This window comes from Epinephelus fuscoguttatus, linkage group LG24, assembly GCF_011397635.1.
Source record: "Epinephelus fuscoguttatus linkage group LG24, E.fuscoguttatus.final_Chr_v1".
In the NCBI taxonomy this organism is placed as follows: domain Eukaryota; kingdom Metazoa; phylum Chordata; class Actinopteri; order Perciformes; family Serranidae; genus Epinephelus; species Epinephelus fuscoguttatus.
In genome coordinates this window covers 19,631,333-19,650,400 of record NC_064775.1, presented here as the reverse complement: position 1 = coordinate 19,650,400, position 19,068 = coordinate 19,631,333, and the positions used below count along the sequence as shown (strand labels likewise).

General features: G+C 40.4%; 1 protein-coding gene across 5 annotated transcripts in view; it reads right to left on the bottom strand.

The window, feature by feature from the left end:
• Positions 1–19,068, bottom strand: part of LOC125884955 (nck-associated protein 5-like) — a 241,421-nt gene that overhangs the window by 44,185 nt on the left and 178,168 nt on the right. For all 5 annotated transcript variants that reach the window (XM_049570270.1, XM_049570274.1, XM_049570271.1 and 2 more), the window contains 5 exons: positions 15,339–15,407; positions 11,845–11,883; positions 10,860–10,979; positions 1,459–1,563; positions 322–510 (listed from right to left, as the gene is read on the bottom strand). In XM_049570270.1, the coding sequence (XP_049426227.1) occupies positions 322–510; positions 1,459–1,563; positions 10,860–10,979; positions 11,845–11,883; positions 15,339–15,407 (522 nt within the window). The remainder of the gene's footprint in view (positions 1–321; positions 511–1,458; positions 1,564–10,859; positions 10,980–11,844; positions 11,884–15,338; positions 15,408–19,068) is intronic.

Genomic DNA, 19,068 nt, shown 5'->3' with positions numbered 1-19,068 from the left:
AAGCCATCAAACATCCCTTCCACCTCCTGATGACAAAGTCAGCTCATGTACTGTCACTTTAGAAACATTTATATGTCATGATATGAAATGTGCAGATGTAACATACATTTGTGGTTTGCAGAAACGTACAATGCCAAAAGTTCCTCTGGCGACTGGGCTGATCTTTACCTCCATTTGGTGTCATATTTACCACACTGGCAGTAAGATGAGGGATTAATTAGGTTCTTTGAAAAAGCCAGCAAAAAGTATCTCTACCAGTGATCTTGATGTGCTACTGTACTGCCATAGCTACCGTCTCTCTTATAGAGTGAGAGGGTTTACCATTTTCCCACAGGAGCGTCCATCATTCCAGGTGTAGGAGCCGCTGGAGAATTCACTACACGCACTTGACAGGGACAACTCACTACTGCTACAGCTGCTGCGTGGGTACACAGGCGCCGGCACTGTCAGACTCAGCTGGCTCAGACACTTGGCCACAGGGAGACCTGCCTTTCCGTTCAACTGAACCTCCTATGAGATAAAGAAAGAGACATGACATTATGTTTGGATATAAGGTGTGAAAATCATATGGAAATGAGACAGTCATGGCCTAAAATTGTTAAGTAACTGTCATATAATGAAGATCGCTCATCCAAGTTACAACTAAGTCATCAAGCTTTTCCTGCTTTAAGAGTATTTGATGTATGTCGGCAGGTAGTGTTGCGTATCTAATGGTTATCTTGCTGTTAATTTTGTGATGAGAGATATTTAACAGACTTGACAGACCAATCAAACATTCTGGGAAAGTTTCCCAAAATGTCAAGGCAATGCACTTTTCAAACTTAATTTAAAAATATCAATCAAATTTCCCTATGCAGTCATTGCAACACAGCAGATGTTTCTCCATCTGAATTTGACTACTACTAAGTTATTTTATGCAAGATAAGATATGAAATATTTCACCAATCTCATTTAAGTGTGTGTATCAAATAACAGCTCACTTAAGGACATGTGATACTTTTACACATTTAGATAACCAGATGATTGTTAATTCACATCTCGGCCATTATTATTTCATTCTCCTCCTCCTCTGCCGCTCTCAAAGCACACATTAGAGTTTATCAGGTGGCGTTCTCAGAGGGGTAAAAGGGTAAAAGAGGGGAGCAAACTCATTTTCAGGGCTTAATGCATAATACATAAGATGACTAATGTACCACTGTGTCCTATGGAGTCATATTTACTGACTGCAAGTCTCAATCGATGGTTTTCTGGTAATATGACAAGGATTTATTCCTCTTTGTGCCAAGTGATACTGCCAGCTCTTCCTGCTGAGAGCAGAGGAGGGGTCACGGCTTTAGATAGTTAGGTCTGTATTTTAATATCTTGTAATGATTTCTTGAGGGGTGTGGGGATGCGGTTATGCTACCTGGACGAATTATATGGCTGGAAAAAAAAATCCTTGTTTTCCATTAAGCTTACACTGGAGGGAGAGTCTGTATTCCTGGAAAGCAAGAAGGCCTTGCTTCTCTCTGGCTCCAGAAGTAAATCTGCCGCAGATAGATCCATGATCCGAGAGTGGAGTTTCTGAAAGGCAAAAAGGACACACCAGAGTGAATTTTGACTTTGGGGGATTTCAAGATATTCATGGGTAAGTTCAGTATTTTTCAACCTATACCCCAATTCTCCATGTTTTGGTATCTAAGTGACTAATGGGGACAACAATTTTCGACATTGGTCCAGTGTTGAGGAAATCAAAACAGAGTGCAATGTAACCACTAGGGGCATGTTTGCACCTTCAATGTAGGTACACTAAAAGTGTTTTTGCCACTAACAGGCTCAGATTGTCATTATAAATGTTGGACATTATGGAAAGGATCCCTACAAATACAGACCTTTTGTTAAAGAGTAAGATCCTTTTGTTTAACCAGAAACAGCCTCAAAGTTGCAATCACCAAACTCCATTTAATTTTTTTTTTTAATTAAGTAATATTAACATAGGAAAATGGTCTTCATTCAAAGTCAATGGGAACAGTCACCCAGTTAGCTAAAATTAATCTAAATGGAGTCTGGCAGGTCAGGTGATGGCGATTTCAGAGAAGGAATCCCCACAGAGATAGACCTTTTTGTTAAAGAATAAGATCCTTTTTTGTTTAATCAGAAACAGCCCTGAAATCATCATCATCAAACCCACCAGACTCCATTTAAATAAACAGTAATTTTAGCATTAAGAGAGCCAGCATACATCTAAATGTGTTAATTAAGGGTTAATTTCAACCACACCTGAGTTGGTGTTGTTGGAACAGTGGAAAGAAAAACAAACAATGCTTTTTGCGAGTTTCAGTTTATTTCTGTGGACTTTAACTGAAGTGTGTTTCCCTATGATAAAATTACTGTTTATTTAAATAGAGTCTTGCGGGTTTTGGGTGTGTTTCTGATTAAACAAAAAGGATCTTACTCTTTAACAAAAAGGTCTATCTCTGTAGGGATCCTTTCCATAATGTTGTTAGACACTTAAAATAACAATCTGAACCTGTCAGTGGCAAAAACAAACACTTTCAGTGGACGTAAACTTAACGTGACAAATGCCCTGAGTAGTTATTTTGCAGCCTGTTTGAGGCTGCTGGCTGCAGCACTCTCACTTAATACTGGTCCAATTCAAAACAAATTGTTGTTCCCATTCTTCACTGCGACAGAAAAACATGGAAAAATAAGGTCCAGGTGGAGTTACCCTTTAAAATGAGCCTCAGTATATGATTGAGACTAACAGCAAAAAAGTAGGGAGAATTCTTTTTCCTCCCAAGTCCAATAATTTCATCAACTTTAAAACATGCAATATATATTTTTTACCACTTTGTGATCCCTTACAGTAAATCTCCCAAGTTATAAAAGTGTCAACAAAATGAAATCAAACAAAATCAGAATTTGTTTTCCAACCTCTCTAAAAGCCATACAGGATGTTGAGGCAGAGCATTATTTTGCCAGCCCATCAGATTCTCTCCACTGGCGCCACACAGAGCCCTGATTCATACCCCTCGCTCAAAGTCATTAATGTCATCGGCCGGAAAAAAAATAATGTGAATCGGAAATAATTGCATCAGGGAGTAAGGGATTCCTTTGATTTTTTTTTAAATTCATATGCTAGTCTGCAGTCTTGTCTGTTATTTAACTCCTGTGCTTAAGAGGGAAGAATACAAAACCAAATACATTTCCGTGTATTAATCTCAGAACTTAATTACACTGGGTTCCCTGTGCTCAAATTAACTTAAACTGGAAATATGCCGGAACATAACACTTGATCTTACGCTGTGTTTCCTGCCAAGGGTAAAACTAATGCTCACTCAGGGAGTATGTGTATACACACACGTGTATTTCTGCACTGTGATATATTTCAGTCCCACTTTCTAACATTAAAATGAAATGCACGTCTCATGCTGTGCACCTGCAGCTGAAAAAAAATATTTATCAAGAAAACTGCATGTTATAAAAGTGAAAGTCACCTTCAGCAAATGGAGACTGAGCTTTGAAAACCAACAGCTCAAATTTTGTATCAATGCCATAAACATTTTAAAATAAAAGCCGGTGGATTCATCTTCTATTTTATTGTGTTCTATAAAACTCTTTGCTGACAGTTTGTATTGACTTTTTCTCTGTTGTGAAAGACGTCCTCTGAACATTTTGGTGCGGGGGGAAAAAAAGAAAGAAAACAGTTCCTAATGATACCAAAACTTAACTGCTTCTTCTGTCTCTTAAGACCAAACAACCTGCATCACTTCGCCTGTGGCCAAAACACAACCATCCCACGTTTTTCTCTTAAACTTTCACAGAACATCCAAACCAAAAGCTTCTTTTGTATTAGAGCGTGCATGTAAATAAGACTTTTCACCTTCAGTGACTAGGTGGTAATGGTGCCATGGAAACAGATCGATGCCCACTTTCAGTGCTTTTTCAGCACAGTGATAAGTATTCATGCTATTTTTGGGATTCATAAAACGTCAAGCTCTGCATGATCTTTACAATATGGTTCAGTTGAGTTCAAAGGCATTTAGACCGTGCAGGATTTCTCAGTTGTTGCCTTTTCCAGGTCACACTTGGGCTGTTTTTAACTGTAAAGATTAATGGGCATTGCTCTTTTAAAAATTATCATTATATTAATCGGTATCAGTCATTTTTGTCTTACTAGTTTGGACTCAAAGTGCCACATTGTTCTCATCCCAGATCATGAAATGAAATTTGTGCAGCTCTGATGCCGCATCGACAGGCCTCCCTGCTGTCCACAGAGAGATGGGAGTGGCTGAGGTGTCACGGGAGGCTCTGATCTTATCGTAGGGTGCAGGATTTCACCTCCTCAGCATCCTCATCAAGCATTCAGTCAATAGTGTCACAGGGTCGCGGGGGGGGGGGGGGGGGATTGTCGAAGGAAATGATAGATGACAAGGCAGCGTGCACAGTTCTTGAACTTTTTGAGGTTCAAGGCCAAGATCAAAGTCATAAATTAATATATTAAAGATTGTAATATATTCTGCAAACTTGGCTCTTCATTAAAGAGGAGCTATTATGCTTGTATTTTGGGTTTCTACTAGTACATGTTTACACAATTTAATGTTCAAAAAACACTTCATTTTCCTTATTCTGTTTGTGCTGGAACACCTGTATTCACCTTTAGCGCCTGTCTCTTTAAGCACCCCTTCTAAAAAACCCTCACTGCTCTGATTGGTCAGTGTTTTCAGGTCTTTGGTATCTCAGCCTCTCTGGACTGTAATTGCAGCCGGGGAATGACTGTAACTATCGTAAAAAAACACCAATTAAAGCTTTACAGTACGTTAGCACTAATATGGTCTGTAAATGGGGAGAACATAAACAACCAAGATTACATTTCCTGACATAACCACGTTGCTACATGTAGCAGTGTAGTGTACGTAATATAAAGGCGGATTTATAGCTGGCCTACACCTTTTTTTTTTTTCCTTGTGCGGTGGCGTGCTTGTGTCACTCAACAGTTACACCTCCAAAACGCTAGTGGGCGGTGTTTTGTTTTTTTTATAGTGCTGTAAAGTTTGATTGAGTCAATATACAACTAAAACACACATAAACATGGGTTAATTGCAAAAATTTCAAACACAAGTGTCCAAAACAGCCCTAGTATAACATCCAAGATTCACAGACAGAAAACTTGTCTTTTGCTGGACAGATTTTCCTCACAAATACAAAATGCTAACGTTATTAGCACAAGCTTATGGCATTTTACATTGTTAAATTAAGCTAGGGGCTAGCTGAGTTTTTCTTTGCTCATTTAAATTACACACAGAAAATAAAATGCCATTTTGTGGGGGATTTATTGTCTTCACACTTTATTGTTTCTTTTTGATCTGTGAAATAAAAGTAAATAAAAGGTTTGTTTCCACTGAGGGAAATGGTTTGCCTACTTTTAGGTTACTGGAGAGGTGCATGTCAGGCTACAGCGTAGGGTATGCTTCTAAGCAGAGCATACACTGTAGGTACAGCATCAATTCGAAGCAGAAGTATAAATCCTGCTTAAACACTTGGAGTAGCATGCTGATAGCAGATGACCATATGAAGAAGTCTATCACGATCTGATGTCAGCTTGTAGCCAAAGGAAACAGGGTATTCAGAATGGTTTGAAGCCTGATTTTACCCCTCACAGGGATTGCTTTTGCATACATTTACCTCATTATTTAAAACTTTGGACACATTTTAAATAAACATCTATCATTGTAGTATCATATGTATTTCTGAAAATAAGGAAAAACATAATAGGTCCTCTTCAACTATTAATTAACATCCATTATAGTCTCAAAGCCAATGGAGAAGTTTCGTGTATCACATTTAAGAAAAAGTAAGAGTCTTCCTGTTTTTGTTCTTTGTCATTTTTGGCTTGACAGTGATCATATTTCAAGATAATGAATAACAGCCCAGAATAGCAGCAATAGGCAGCTTCCAAACAAATACATCAGTATTGGCACCCGCTGTCGAAAACCACCGCAACACACCCACACATACACACAACAGCGGGTCGACGAGCAGTCAGAGAGAAAAGACAGACGCCCACGCACACATAAATTCATACACACACGATGCTCACCTGCATGACCCGATCTATATGTCTGACTCATCACAAAGGATTTTCCTAAAGCTCCAGCTACACACAGCCCATTAAACTACACCAAGATATGAGACAAAGGCTCAGCTGTAATATGACAAGACGAAGGTGAGATATATGGAGTTCTATTGAAAAAAAGTCATTCAATATCTCTAAAGCTTCATGACAATTTAAATAAATTCACCGCTATTACTGAAAAGTGGCATCATTTGTTTAAATTTCAAACTTTTCTGGGGGGAGGGCAGAAACTTTCAGCTGACAGCTGTGGCAGCAACACACGTTTGGCTGTACAAAATTGCATAAACAGTAATGAGGTCATGGAGTTCATGCTGTGTCCTTGGGGCCCTGAGGTAGAAACACTGAGTATTTGTCCCAGTAATGGGCGACTCAGTTGCCACTTGCCTGTCACATTTGATAAGCAGCATAAGTGGATGGGACTGCACACCAGTTATTTTCCCTTGGCTTGCAAATAGTGCATGGCTTGAGAAAACAACCGTTATTGTTATTTTGAAATGGCAAATGTCAGATTTTTCTGAAATGAATACGTGGCATTTTTGGACTCAAAACAATTTAGCTGAACGTGGCGAAGGTGCATAACTGGTAAAGCTTTCATTAAAGCGCTATGGTTCTTTATCAGAGAAATTCAAGATGCCCACGGGGAAACTAGAGAACGTTTAATTACTGATAAGCAAAAGGTCCAGAGCTAGATGGAAACAGTACACTCATAGGGGTGATTAAGTCTCCCTCCGCTTGAGGCTCCAGGAGAAAGAAGAAATTAAAAAGTTATTTTCATATTTTATTGGAAAGTCTAGATAGTTTAGTGAGTGAGATGTGAAAACTGTTTGTAATTACACAAGGGTGTCGGTTTGGTTTCAGAATAACCATAAAAATCCTCTTCAACCTCTGCCATTAAGGTTGATTTCACAAATTTTTCTTCGTCTTATCACAAAGAGAGCATAAAAGAATAATTTGGCCACTTGCCAGAAGCAAGTTAGCGTAACTTAGCCCAAAGACTGGAAACTGTCGAAAAATCTGGGCACCTCTAAAACCCACTAATAAACACATTATATCTTATTTGTTATTCAGGGGGGAAAAGTATTTTAAATGTGGTAGGCAGAATTTGTCAGCATTGGAAAGAGCCAAGTTTCCTGCTGTTTCCAGTTTTGTGCTAAGCTAAGTTAGCAGGCTCTTGAGTAGGCTATGGCCCCTATCACACTGAAAGCATTTTAGCAGCTGGAAGTGGCTTTTTGTAATTTTTGTCACTATTTTTGTTTTGCTTTGAGCCTCTTGTTTCTGCACTCTAGGCACCTGGCATTTTTGCCGTAGCTCTCTGAACTCCTCAAGTTGACAAAACTCCCACTCAGAGCGGAAAAGCGCCTATGCCATCTCACCCTTTTTCTCCATTGTCCAATTGGATCATTTTAGAGGCGGGTCTTCTGTGGTGGTCACGACAACAAGTTTACAGTTGGTAAACAATGGTGGTAGCGGCTGCTGGATACCCAGAGCTATACGACTTTACAAACTGCAGTTACCATGATCTCAATAGAAAACAGCAGACGTGGAAGCATATAAGTGCAGTACTTGAAACGGCCATCATGGACCAACTAGTGGTACTGCCCCGTGATCCACCTTTTTAGGGTCTCATGTACCCACACAGATCTCCGTTTCTCTGTGCCCAACAAACTATTTACTGACAGTCTCTCACCCTCAACCAGAGGCACAGCAAGTACCCTCTGCCTGAACATTTTCGGAACTACATACTAATTATTGTGAAAATAAATAAAAAAGATAAATAAGTAAATAAAAACTAAATGGTAGACTGATTACACAGGAAGGTTAGGTAAGGAGGTGATGGGGTGGTTGCCTGGCAACAATAAAAAGGAACAGCACCACTTAACCACTGGCGTTTTTGCAACGCCTTCTGTGTGATTAAGGCCGATATCTGGTGCCCCTCCTACTCATCACAGCCCTCCCCCAATTCATCTCAATTAGCATCTCAGCTGAAATCAGCATTGTGGACTACAGTTGAAAACATGCAGCTAACATCAGCCGCTGAGCATCCTGACTGAGCCTACAATCAGGATTGTGTGTTTTCAATGTTACACTTTAAGTTTGGAAAAGCAGACAAGGGAACTAGCACAGTATGGTCGGTTCTGAAAGTCACCCAACATTTTGCCATTTTGCCTCACCACTGTTCCCTACGTCCTGTCACATGTAGCAGCACCCACATGCTGATATCTCCTGTCTCTAATATATAAACCCCAGTTCAGACCAAACATTCGCAACAAGACAAAACCATTTTAGAACATTGCAGAGAAAAGTTGCAGCAGTGTGAACTGGCCAGTCTAAGCTCGACTCAAGCCGCTCATGGTGCTACCTGCAACTTAGCTTATCAAATCACTGGCAGCTAGTTTTAGAACGTAAAGCACATCACGTGTACAGCCAGTTGGCTTGTAGTGAAGTCTGCTGGTCAAGTCAAAATGACCACAGAAGGTGTGTTTGATTGCTGCAACAGGTGCTCCTACCCAGCCGAACCCTCTGTTTCCATCCTCATGGTGTGCCGGCGTCGGATGGTGGGTCACTGTTGCTGCTCAAAGTATGTGCTCATTCTCACCGACTGATTAATTGGTGCTTGTGATTTATATTATTGTGGTATATTTATTATGAATACAGTCCATCTAATGCACGTTTTGTTTCCTGGCTGCTCCTAATGTGTGCTGATGTCACCAATATGCAAATGAGCATATGACTTTATCCGGCAACTCTAAGCAACATTTGGAGTGCGAGCTACTTTCATTGGAAAAAGAGTTGGTAACACTGCATGCCCTCCACAGAGCTTTCTATTCAGCATACAGACACGAGAGTGGAAATAATTTTTATTTTACTACTACTTTTAAAATATGCCATCTTTCTTTTTTTATACATATATTTGGTGGTTTTATAATGTGTGCTACTGGTTTAGAGATGACAGATAACATGACGAACAATTCTGATTTACATACTGTTGGAAGTTCCAGTCCCCTGTGATAAATATAGATGTATTAACAGCTCTCCCACACATGACTGCAGAGCTCATAATGGACGTACAGCACATCCGGAGCAGCGTGATCACATTATGATTAATTCTCACACTGAATCACCAGTTAGCTGATGGTGACAATGTCTTTATCAAGTAATGAGCAGCCAGGCAAATGACTCTCTGGTGGGAAAACCTACATGTTTAAAGATGTGTCAACGTGGACACACAAACGTCAACACCAAATCATCACAGCGGCGTGTCATCTCAGCTGAATCATATGGAAGGAAAAAAGGGGAAAACACATTACACAGAGGTTGGGCCTTAATTCTCGTCTCCAGCTCGATTGCGCCTCTTGGTCCCCACAGTGATATCATCAATATCCCTCCTCAAGCTTTTTATATTGCAGTTTGGCTTGACAATGTTCCTGTCTGTCCAATAATGGTCTTGAAAGTAGCAGGAACTGTCAGAGAGCTTTCCGACACACCCCAAACCGTATTATTCTCTTTCCTCTTTCCTTTTTTTTTTTTTTACTCAATTTATCTACCATTTCTGCCCCTTCTTATTTTGCCCTTAGTTTTTCACTTCTACCTCCTTGTCGTCTCAGGCGCCCATGCTTCTCTGCTATCTCATCTCTCTCCATTTTCACCCTCCCGTCCTTCCCTTCTTATCTACCCTTGCTTGCCTCCTCTCTTTTCATCCTTTTCTCCTCTAGTCTGGCCGGATTGACAGCTTCTACTCTATTTTCTTTTCTACATTTTCATATCGACAGCATGGAGACACAATTTACACAATTATGTGAAACCCTACTATCCAAACTGACCTCGCAATGCTATATCACTGTTTACAATAGATGGGTAGCAGAAAGTGGCAGGTCTGTCTGTCTCACAATTACACCTTTAAAATCTCGCTGGAATGCACACACAGGCATTTTTTCAGTAAATTGGTGTTTTCCAAGGGACCGAAAAGATGAACTGAGGCAATTTTCAGCCACTCCAAATAGGAGAATGTGGGGTTTGTGGAGAATATAAATACAGTGGTTGGTGTGCAATGGTTTCAGAAGAGGGACTAGATGGTTGCTGGTTCATATCTTTGTTTTTTTTTTTTGTCAGATGAAAAGGAGACAAATCATCTCTCCATGTAGCAAAAACATTACTCAGAGTCAGAATCGGTATAAAGCTGCATATTTTATTCTGATTTTCAGGGTGCTATTACTGAAGTTATTAAGGGGGCACCAGGGAGGAAATTTAAGTTTGCCTTTTTAGAAGCTGTTCTGAATACTTAGCAGAAGTTTAATGTACATCTTGGTACACTAGCGAGTCTTTGGTGAAACCATAAAAATAAAAAACTGTACACACGCAACCCCAGACTGAACTGTGATGCATGATAAACAAACCCACACAACGGATCTCTGCTTTAAGGCCTTTATCTTTGCCTCAAAACAGAATAACAGCTTCTGATGAAGTGAGAGATTGATAAAGATTGATGTAAAAGAGAGGTTTTTTTGTATTCCAAATCAAAGTATTTACAGTCGTCTTTGCAGCCTCTGTCTCCAGCTGAGACCCCAGAGCTGTCTAATAACAACCCAAATGAAAAACAACTTCAAATGCATGGGAATGAGCGCTCGGGTTTGTTTACTGGAGGAGCTGCACCTTCACTCAGAGGCCGGGAGAGAGAGAGTATATGCTATATGCTAACTGGAGCGATAATGGTTGCAAAGCGCTGGGCTCTGTGTGGGCAACATACCTGGAGAAGCAGGTCCGAGGCAGGCTTGATCCGTTGCTGGAACAGAATACCCAGCGCCCGATTCTGCTGCTCGAGGTCAAAAACTCGAGTTCGCAGCTTCATGCATTCCTCTCTCAGATCCTGAGTGAGAACACAGAGGGCATCAGTGAAAATGTTTGTTCTGAGCATGTTATGTTCAGTCTTTGTATTTGTATGAGGTATAAAAACACTGCTAATCACATACGTCATTACTCTTATAATGTGAGATCTTAATGGGTTATTTAGACCCTGTCTACACAAATACAGATATTTCTGACAACTGATATATCCCTTTAGGTTTTGGCTTCTTGTCCACAGGCGTAGATCTCTGGAGGGACACAGAGGACACAACCCCCTTCATATTTAGAACATGTACATTTGTACCCCACAATTAAAACATCAAAGTAGCAGATGACTTTAATTTTGACAAAGAATTGGCCATTCAGAGCCCAGGTGGGACTAACGCCACTGTCAAGCATTGTCAAGTGGTGCACTGGAACCAGTGACTTACAATGTAACAACAATGGCAAGCACTATAGACAGGAGAGACGCTGCTATCGAGGCTGTTGTAAGTAGACATGTCTTCACAATAATAAGTTTGTTTTAGTTTGCGTCACTCCACTCTTACAAACCCTTACAAAACAGGTATGTTGGCATGGTTACACACCAGTGTGGCCTTAAAATGATGTTAGCTTCATATGGCTAAGTTGGTTTCTCGTAAAAAGTAAGTGAAAATCCAATCGCCCTTCCCCACAGAACTCACTGTCAGACTGAAGATGGAGATGAAGTGTAACGAGCTGACAAATCTGTCTGATATCAGGCAAGTTCTAGTGTATATGGAGATATTTTGTAAAACAAAGGTTATGTGGACAGTGGTAAAATATCTGTTTGAAAAATACCTGTGTTTGTATAGACAGGGCCTTTAAAGGATCTGATATGAGGAGCAAAATGGAAATAAGACACACACCTTCTGGGTGAGAAGTGCCTGCACAACTTGATTGGCAACCTAAAACACACAAAGAAAGAAAGACAAAGCATTATTGAACATTATACAAGTTGTTCATGACCTTGTATGACCCTTACAGGCCTCTGTAGGCTGACTTTGCACTGCTAAACGCTGCACTTCCTCAGGACGTCCTCGGCCAATTTACACATAAGATGAATTATCATAAGCTTAAGGGATGGCACATTGTATTACAGGCCCTGATCTGGTGTGTGTCTCTTTTACACACACACGTCTTTTACAATGTTTAACTCTCACTTCCTAATGGTGGTATCGACAGGCTGATGTAGAAGCAGAGGCGTCTGGGTCTCACAGCGGCTAACACCCGCCCGCACTTTCAGACCACAGTGCCGATGCAGAAGCAGCTCCGATTACTGCCCATTGATTGCTCATTAATACCGTGTGAAGCCACATCGGCTCCTCTGAGTGCCCTCGCTCTCGTTTATTGAATGAGGAGAAATGAGAGTAAATATGGTGAAATGAGCCCTGCTGCTGGGACCGCAAGATACACATCGTCTAAAATAGCAGAGTGATCAAATAAACCCCCACACAATGGTGTCGGACAGAGGATTTGAATGTTGTATGACTTTGACACAAGTAATTAAACTACAAATGAGCTTGTACACGTGCTAAAATTTAGACAAGCAGCTGGTGTGACATAAAAAAACAATTGTCCCTTCTGTTACAAAGCAAATGTTTTCCACTGTTGTTCTGTGCAGTCGTTAAGAGAGAAACACACAGCCTCCATCATCAGAACAGGATCATTACCAAGCCCTCCTTCCACAAAAGTCAACCACATAGGAAAACAGTTGACAAGTAAACACAGCAAAGCTGAGTTGAGCCATCCTAATGAGGGCAGGGAAGCAGAAAGGAGACGAGGACTGAATTCAGCCCATATACAATCCATGGAGGAAACACAGCTGCATCACGAACCCCCCCCCCCCATCTTCTGTTCGTCCTCCATTCCCCCCTTGTCTCTCACCCGTCTTTCCCACCCTCCAGCAGCTCTGCTCAGTCTGCTGAGCCCGTTGGTTCCAGGACAAATTGGGCAACTTGTCTCTGCTGGACATACTTCCCTTTAGTGGTGCTCCCCTCCCTCCCTCCTGGAGTGATTCAGCAAGCAGGCACCGCCGAGAGCCGGGCTGGTTTATTTCCCTCTTGTGGCTCCCTAAACAGCACTTATCAAGCTCTCACAAATAACCAGAGGGCACACGAGTGCCATTGTTACGTAAACCGTTGCTTTAATACCAGTTCACATTGGGTTAAGGTTATTTAACAGCCCAATTTTAGACTTTAATACACACTACGAATAATAACAACAATAACCTGTTGTGACCATTGAATATAGGTATGATGGTGATGCATTTGTATACTATACAGCTACATGCAGAGGATTTAACCAGCAAAAAGATCCTCTCTGGCATTTCTGCTGTTATATGAGCATCAAAAAAGGCCTTTTGACATTAAAAATTAAATTGTGCTTTAAAAAACATGAAAAATAACAAGTATTCTGGTTGCCTTTAAGGTTTTTAAAGGTCCAGTGTGCAGGATTTAGGGGGTTATATTGAGGAAAATGGCATGTAATATAATAACTATGTTTTCTTTAGTGTATAATCACCTGAAAACAAGAATCATTGTGTTTACATTACCTCAGAATGAGCTGTTTATATCTACATAGGGAGTGGGTCTTCACCACAGATACATAATGATAACTAGATACCAAATGCCAAGATGGTGCCTATTCAGTCCACTGCAGTTACTAGCCTGGTGCATACACCCAAAAAGTTTCTAGTTTCCAGGTTTACTTCCACGCTCTTCCACGCCTACTGGATATGTGCAGTAATGTTTGTCCTAGTTCCTGCTTGGCTCATAGACTTAACAATGTGATGACGTCACAGATTTTTAAATTGCTTTTCTTGAGGAAAGTGGTGCACATATAAAGCCACCATCCATCCATTCATTTTTTTTCCCATTTTCATCTGCTTATCTGGGGCTGGGTCACAGAAGGGGCATCAGGCCAAGCAAAGCACCTCAGACATCCCTCTGCCCAGCAACGCTTTCCAGGTGTTCCCAGGCTAGATGAGATGTGTAATCCCTGCAGCATGTTCTGGGTCTGCCCCAGGGCCTCCTACCAGTGGGATGTACACAAAACACCTCCACCAGGAGGCAGCAGGAAGCATCCTGATCAGATGCACGAGTCACCTCAACTGACCCCTATTGATGGGAAGGAGCAGTGGCTCTACTCCGAGCTCCCTCCGAATGTCTGAGCTCCTTACCTTGTCTCTAAGTTGAGCCCAGCCATCCCATGAAGAAAACTCATTTTGGCCGCTTGTATCTGCGATCTCATTCTTTTGGTCACTACCCAGAGCTCATGACCATAGGTGAGAGTTGGGACGTAGATGGACCAGTATATTGAACGCTTCACCTACCAGCTCAGCTCCCTGTTTACTAAAACCACCATGGATTAAAAATTCATAATAAAAGAATCATAATTGATAGGGGTGAGAATTTTAAATATGTTGCAATATACTGCGATTTATTACCTTTTACCTCTAAAGTCTTATTCACTGCTCTTTAAAGGAACAGTATGAAAGATTTGGTGGGATTTAGTGGTGTCTAGTGGCGAGAATTGCAAATTACAACCAGCTGAAACTTCTCCCTGATAGAATTCCTTCAGTGCTCATTGTTCAGGAGGATTGTACTGGTAGTCGAATTATTGGCAGAGGTCTCTTCCTCTCCAAAAAAAAATGGACCAGGTGATTTAAAACCATAAAGCAGTCTTGTTACAAATCAGTGTTTTTCTGATGCTGCTCGTCGCTAACAGGCTAACTATGGTGGTTGATACGAAAAAATGAATCGCCCTATCTAGAGACAGAGTTTGGTTTGTCCACTCTAGGCTACTGTAGAAACATGGCGATGCAATATGGCAAACTCCGTGGATGAGGATCCACTTATGTAGATATACCCACCCCATTCTAAGGTGATGATAATTATTTTCTTTATAAACTAAATAAAACATACTTATTATATTATATTCAATTTCTACCAATACATCCCCCTAAATCCAACTCACTGGACCTTTAACATAAATCAGACTTCAGGCAGCTCATGCTGAAGCTTGGTTTAGCTTAGTGCAGCTAAAACATGCTAGCCTTTTCATGAAAATGAGATATTTTAGTGCCCAAAAATTGATAGTGTTTTCTAAATTAATTTTTAATAACAAAAATTAACCTCTGCCTCCCTCAAGCTGTGGTTGGAGTAAATTGCCAACCTGTGGGAGACCCAGTGTGCTTTGCAGGACCTCATTAAAACCTCAATAATACTGCTCTTTCCGTTCACATGAAGTCTTAACTAATTCAGCAAACAATTGTGAACTTTCGAAGGCAAGTAAAACATCTGGCGAGTCAGATGGTGTCCTTGAATGTGTCTCAGAGTGAGACGAGATAAACAACACTCACCTCATCTAGACAGCGTTCATACTGTTCCCTCTGGCTCTCATTTTCCAAGGCCAAAGCAGAATTCTTTTCCTGCAAAGAACACACAGATACATTCAGGGTCAATGCAGCACGGACCTCACAGTGACTACATGTGATGCAACAAAACAACAGCAATGTAGCAATCAAGCAGAGCTGCAGCTAAGGGGAGAGTTACTTTACAAAGGTCATATGTCAGGGCTGAATCAGGATGGCCAATAAAAAATTTACAAAGCACCGCAGAGAGAAAGGTCAAGGGGATGGAAGTTATGATGCTGAACTTTGGGGCAGCAGCGAGCCATTTGGAGTTTGGACCTAATAAGAATATCTCCTCCACTTGCCAAGCGATGAGGCGGCGCCCTATTGATCTCTAGGAGTTTCCAATTTGTCAGTGGCAGGCAGCATATTAGGAGCTGTCAGCCAGCCATGCTTCTCTCGCCCTCTGCCCTTTAGTAGAAACTACCAATTCCCATGATGAAAACATGGGAAACATAATTACAACCCAAAACATTCTAATTATGCTGGGGAGAAACACTGACTAATTAAAGCCTTGAAGCCTGGTGATGGGCAATACAAATGAAATGAATGATAATTAGAGAAATCTTGTGTGTCTTTGTGAATGGAATTTCTATTTTTAGGGGATATCTTCAACTAGAGATATTTTTCATTTATCTCAGTTTATTAATTAATCTATAATTAAAAACTTACGCATGAGGCATATTCCTGTCATAAACTATTAAAAAAAATCATGATAAAATCCCTTTTTTTTTTTTTTTGTCAACTCAACGGCATGAATGAATGGGCCTGCTGGGCATAAACCCAGAGGCCCAAAGTTTCAGGGCCCCCCCTGGCCTTCACCTGCAAAATGACACTCAAACGAACATGTACAGTACTAACCAGAACAAGACTCAAAATCACCACAAGGAGATGAAAAATAACTCCATAGAGACGCAAATGTGCTACAAAGTTACAAAAAAGGACCTTAAAGAGACGCAAAACAACCACAAGAGGACGCAAATTGACACAAAACAAGTACCAGGAAACAAAGAACAACTACATGAAACACAAAATTACTACAAAAAGATGGAAAGTAACTGCAAAGAGACACAAAACAACCACAAGAAGACAAAAAATGACCGCAAAAACACACAAAATGACTACACAGAGACGCGAAATTAATACCGACAGACACAAAATGACCACAAAGAAATACAACATGACTAAAAAGAGACACAAAATGAGGACCAGAAGACACAAAATGGCTACAAAGGGACGCAAAATGACAACAAAGAGATGAAAAGTAACTGCAAAGAGACACACATTTACAACAAAAAGGGACAACGCGACCACACAAAGACACAAAACAACCACAAAGAGACACGAAATGACTACAAAGACACACATAATAACAAAAAGTGACACAAACTGCCCTCTAAGTGACACAAAATCACTACAAAGAGACATTTTTAACCAATGTAAAGTGTCTTTGAGTACCTTGAAAAGCGCTCTATAAATAAAATGTGTTGTTATTATTATTATTATGTGACTGCTAAAAAGATACAAAATGACCACAAAATGACCACAAGAAAACACAAAATGGCACAAAGGTATGAAAAGTAACTGCAAAGAGACACCAATTTATGGAGCAAAACAACCACAAAATGATGACAAAGACACACAAAATGAGTACCAAGAGACACAAAACAACCACAAAAGGACACAAAATGACTGCAAAGACACAAAACAATCACAGACTATACAAATTGTCCACAAGAAAACACAAAATGACTATAAAAGAAACAAAATGACTACAAAGAGATGAAAAGTTACTGCAAAGTGACATAAATTTACTGAATACACAAAATCACCACAAGAACCCACAAAATGACCACACACAAAAATACCATAAGAAACACACAACAAAAAAAAACAAAAAAAAACAAAAAAAAACAAGAGCAAAACCTCTACAAAAAGTGTTTTCTTCCTCCTTTGTAGGAGAGGTTGTTTCTGCATATCTGTGCCCATTTTCTCATAATCCACCCATTCGGTCAGTACTACACCTACACGAGAACTCTTTTTGCAGCTGAAGTAGCTGTTATTTGAAGTGTTATCTGACTCTCTGGGCCAAAGTAACAAAATGCAACTTAAGTGGTATTATGTTACCTGATACCTGACATGAAAGTTATTGCAGCTTTATTGGTCAATGATACAAAAGCCTTTAAAAGGTTGAAATGAGAATCTCAATGTCATTTAGATTTATCAAAGAGAGTATTGTAACATTTTCCTTTATCATTGTTTCCTTGATAGAATCCTATAGTTGATTCAATGGAAAACCTCTCTTGGCTTACACATACTGTACAGACAGACATGTATGTGACAATAACATTTGAGAGGTGACACAGTTTTTAGGGATTATTTCCATTTCTTTCTGCTGCTGCTTCAGGAGATTGTCTACAAGCACAGCACAATGCACACACTGACATGTGAGCAGTCACTTCAAGAACAAAGAGATAAATGCAGAGCAATAACCATGTTTACTGTGATGGATTATGTTTTCATGGCAGCTCTCAGGCTTGTGGAACTTGTTAACATAACGTGCATGAATGAATGACAGTGATTTGAAGGTGAAAGCAAGGGAATCCTTGATGTCTCAAACACTTGGTTAAATTGTTAACAGGTAAGAAGGTATTTTTCAACCTGGATCCTATTTTTCCATGTTTGCATGTCTACATGTAAGTGAAAAATGGGAACAACAATGCAATGTAACCACTCAGGGCATCGCTAATTTATGAAGACTGAAAGTGCTTTTTGCCACTGAGAGGCTCAGATTGTTACTCTAAGTGTCTGACAGTATAGAAAGGATCCCTACAGAGATCAGTGTTTTGGAGGAAGACAAAAGAGATCAGGTAAAAAAAAATCTGTTTATACTTATATTCTATCTATGGGGATAGAACCCCAAACCCAGTTTAAGGTTGTTGTTTTTTAGCTGTGCCCAGAAGTTAAATTAGACTGTAGCTTCCTTTGTTGTAAGATTTGAGGACCTAGGTGTGAATGTGAGCGTCAGTGGTTGTCTCTATAGCCCTTTTTAGACAGTTGTGCAAATTTGCAGAAAAGCCCAATCAGTCTTTTTTCAGCATTGGCAGTATAAAAACAAAATCAGGGAGTGCGGCAAAATACCGCCTACCTACTTTTGTTTATACAGAATGCGCCTTTTTCGGGGCAATGGGGGGCATGAGCAAGTAACAAAACATGTAGCTCAGTGTGTGACGTCAACAGTGACGTGGGAGGGAAGCCACGGCTAGTCAGGCGGCAGTAGTCAGATGGCGATTCTCTCGTAAAACGGCCCGTTCTTCACCGTCCACGTCATCTGACAGTTAATGGCCTCTTTGTTTCCGAGTGCAAGGAGGGCGCGCTATTCCTTGTCTCCCCAGTTGCTCATCTTTACAGTGTCTGTCAGGTTTGTGTTTCCCTCTTGCTACTAGCTGCTCGCTAATTCCTGCTATCGGCTGTTTCCTGTTTATCCACCGGAAGTGGCTCGCTCCTCCCCCAAGTCTTCAACAGTCCCTCCTGTTGCGGACCAATTTCAAAAATTGTTGTTCCCATTAGTCACTAAGACACAAAAACTTGTGAAAATATGATCTTTAGCAATTGACATAAACATTAAAAAGGCCTTTCTTGGTATTGATAAGGAAATACAAACACAAATTGTACTATA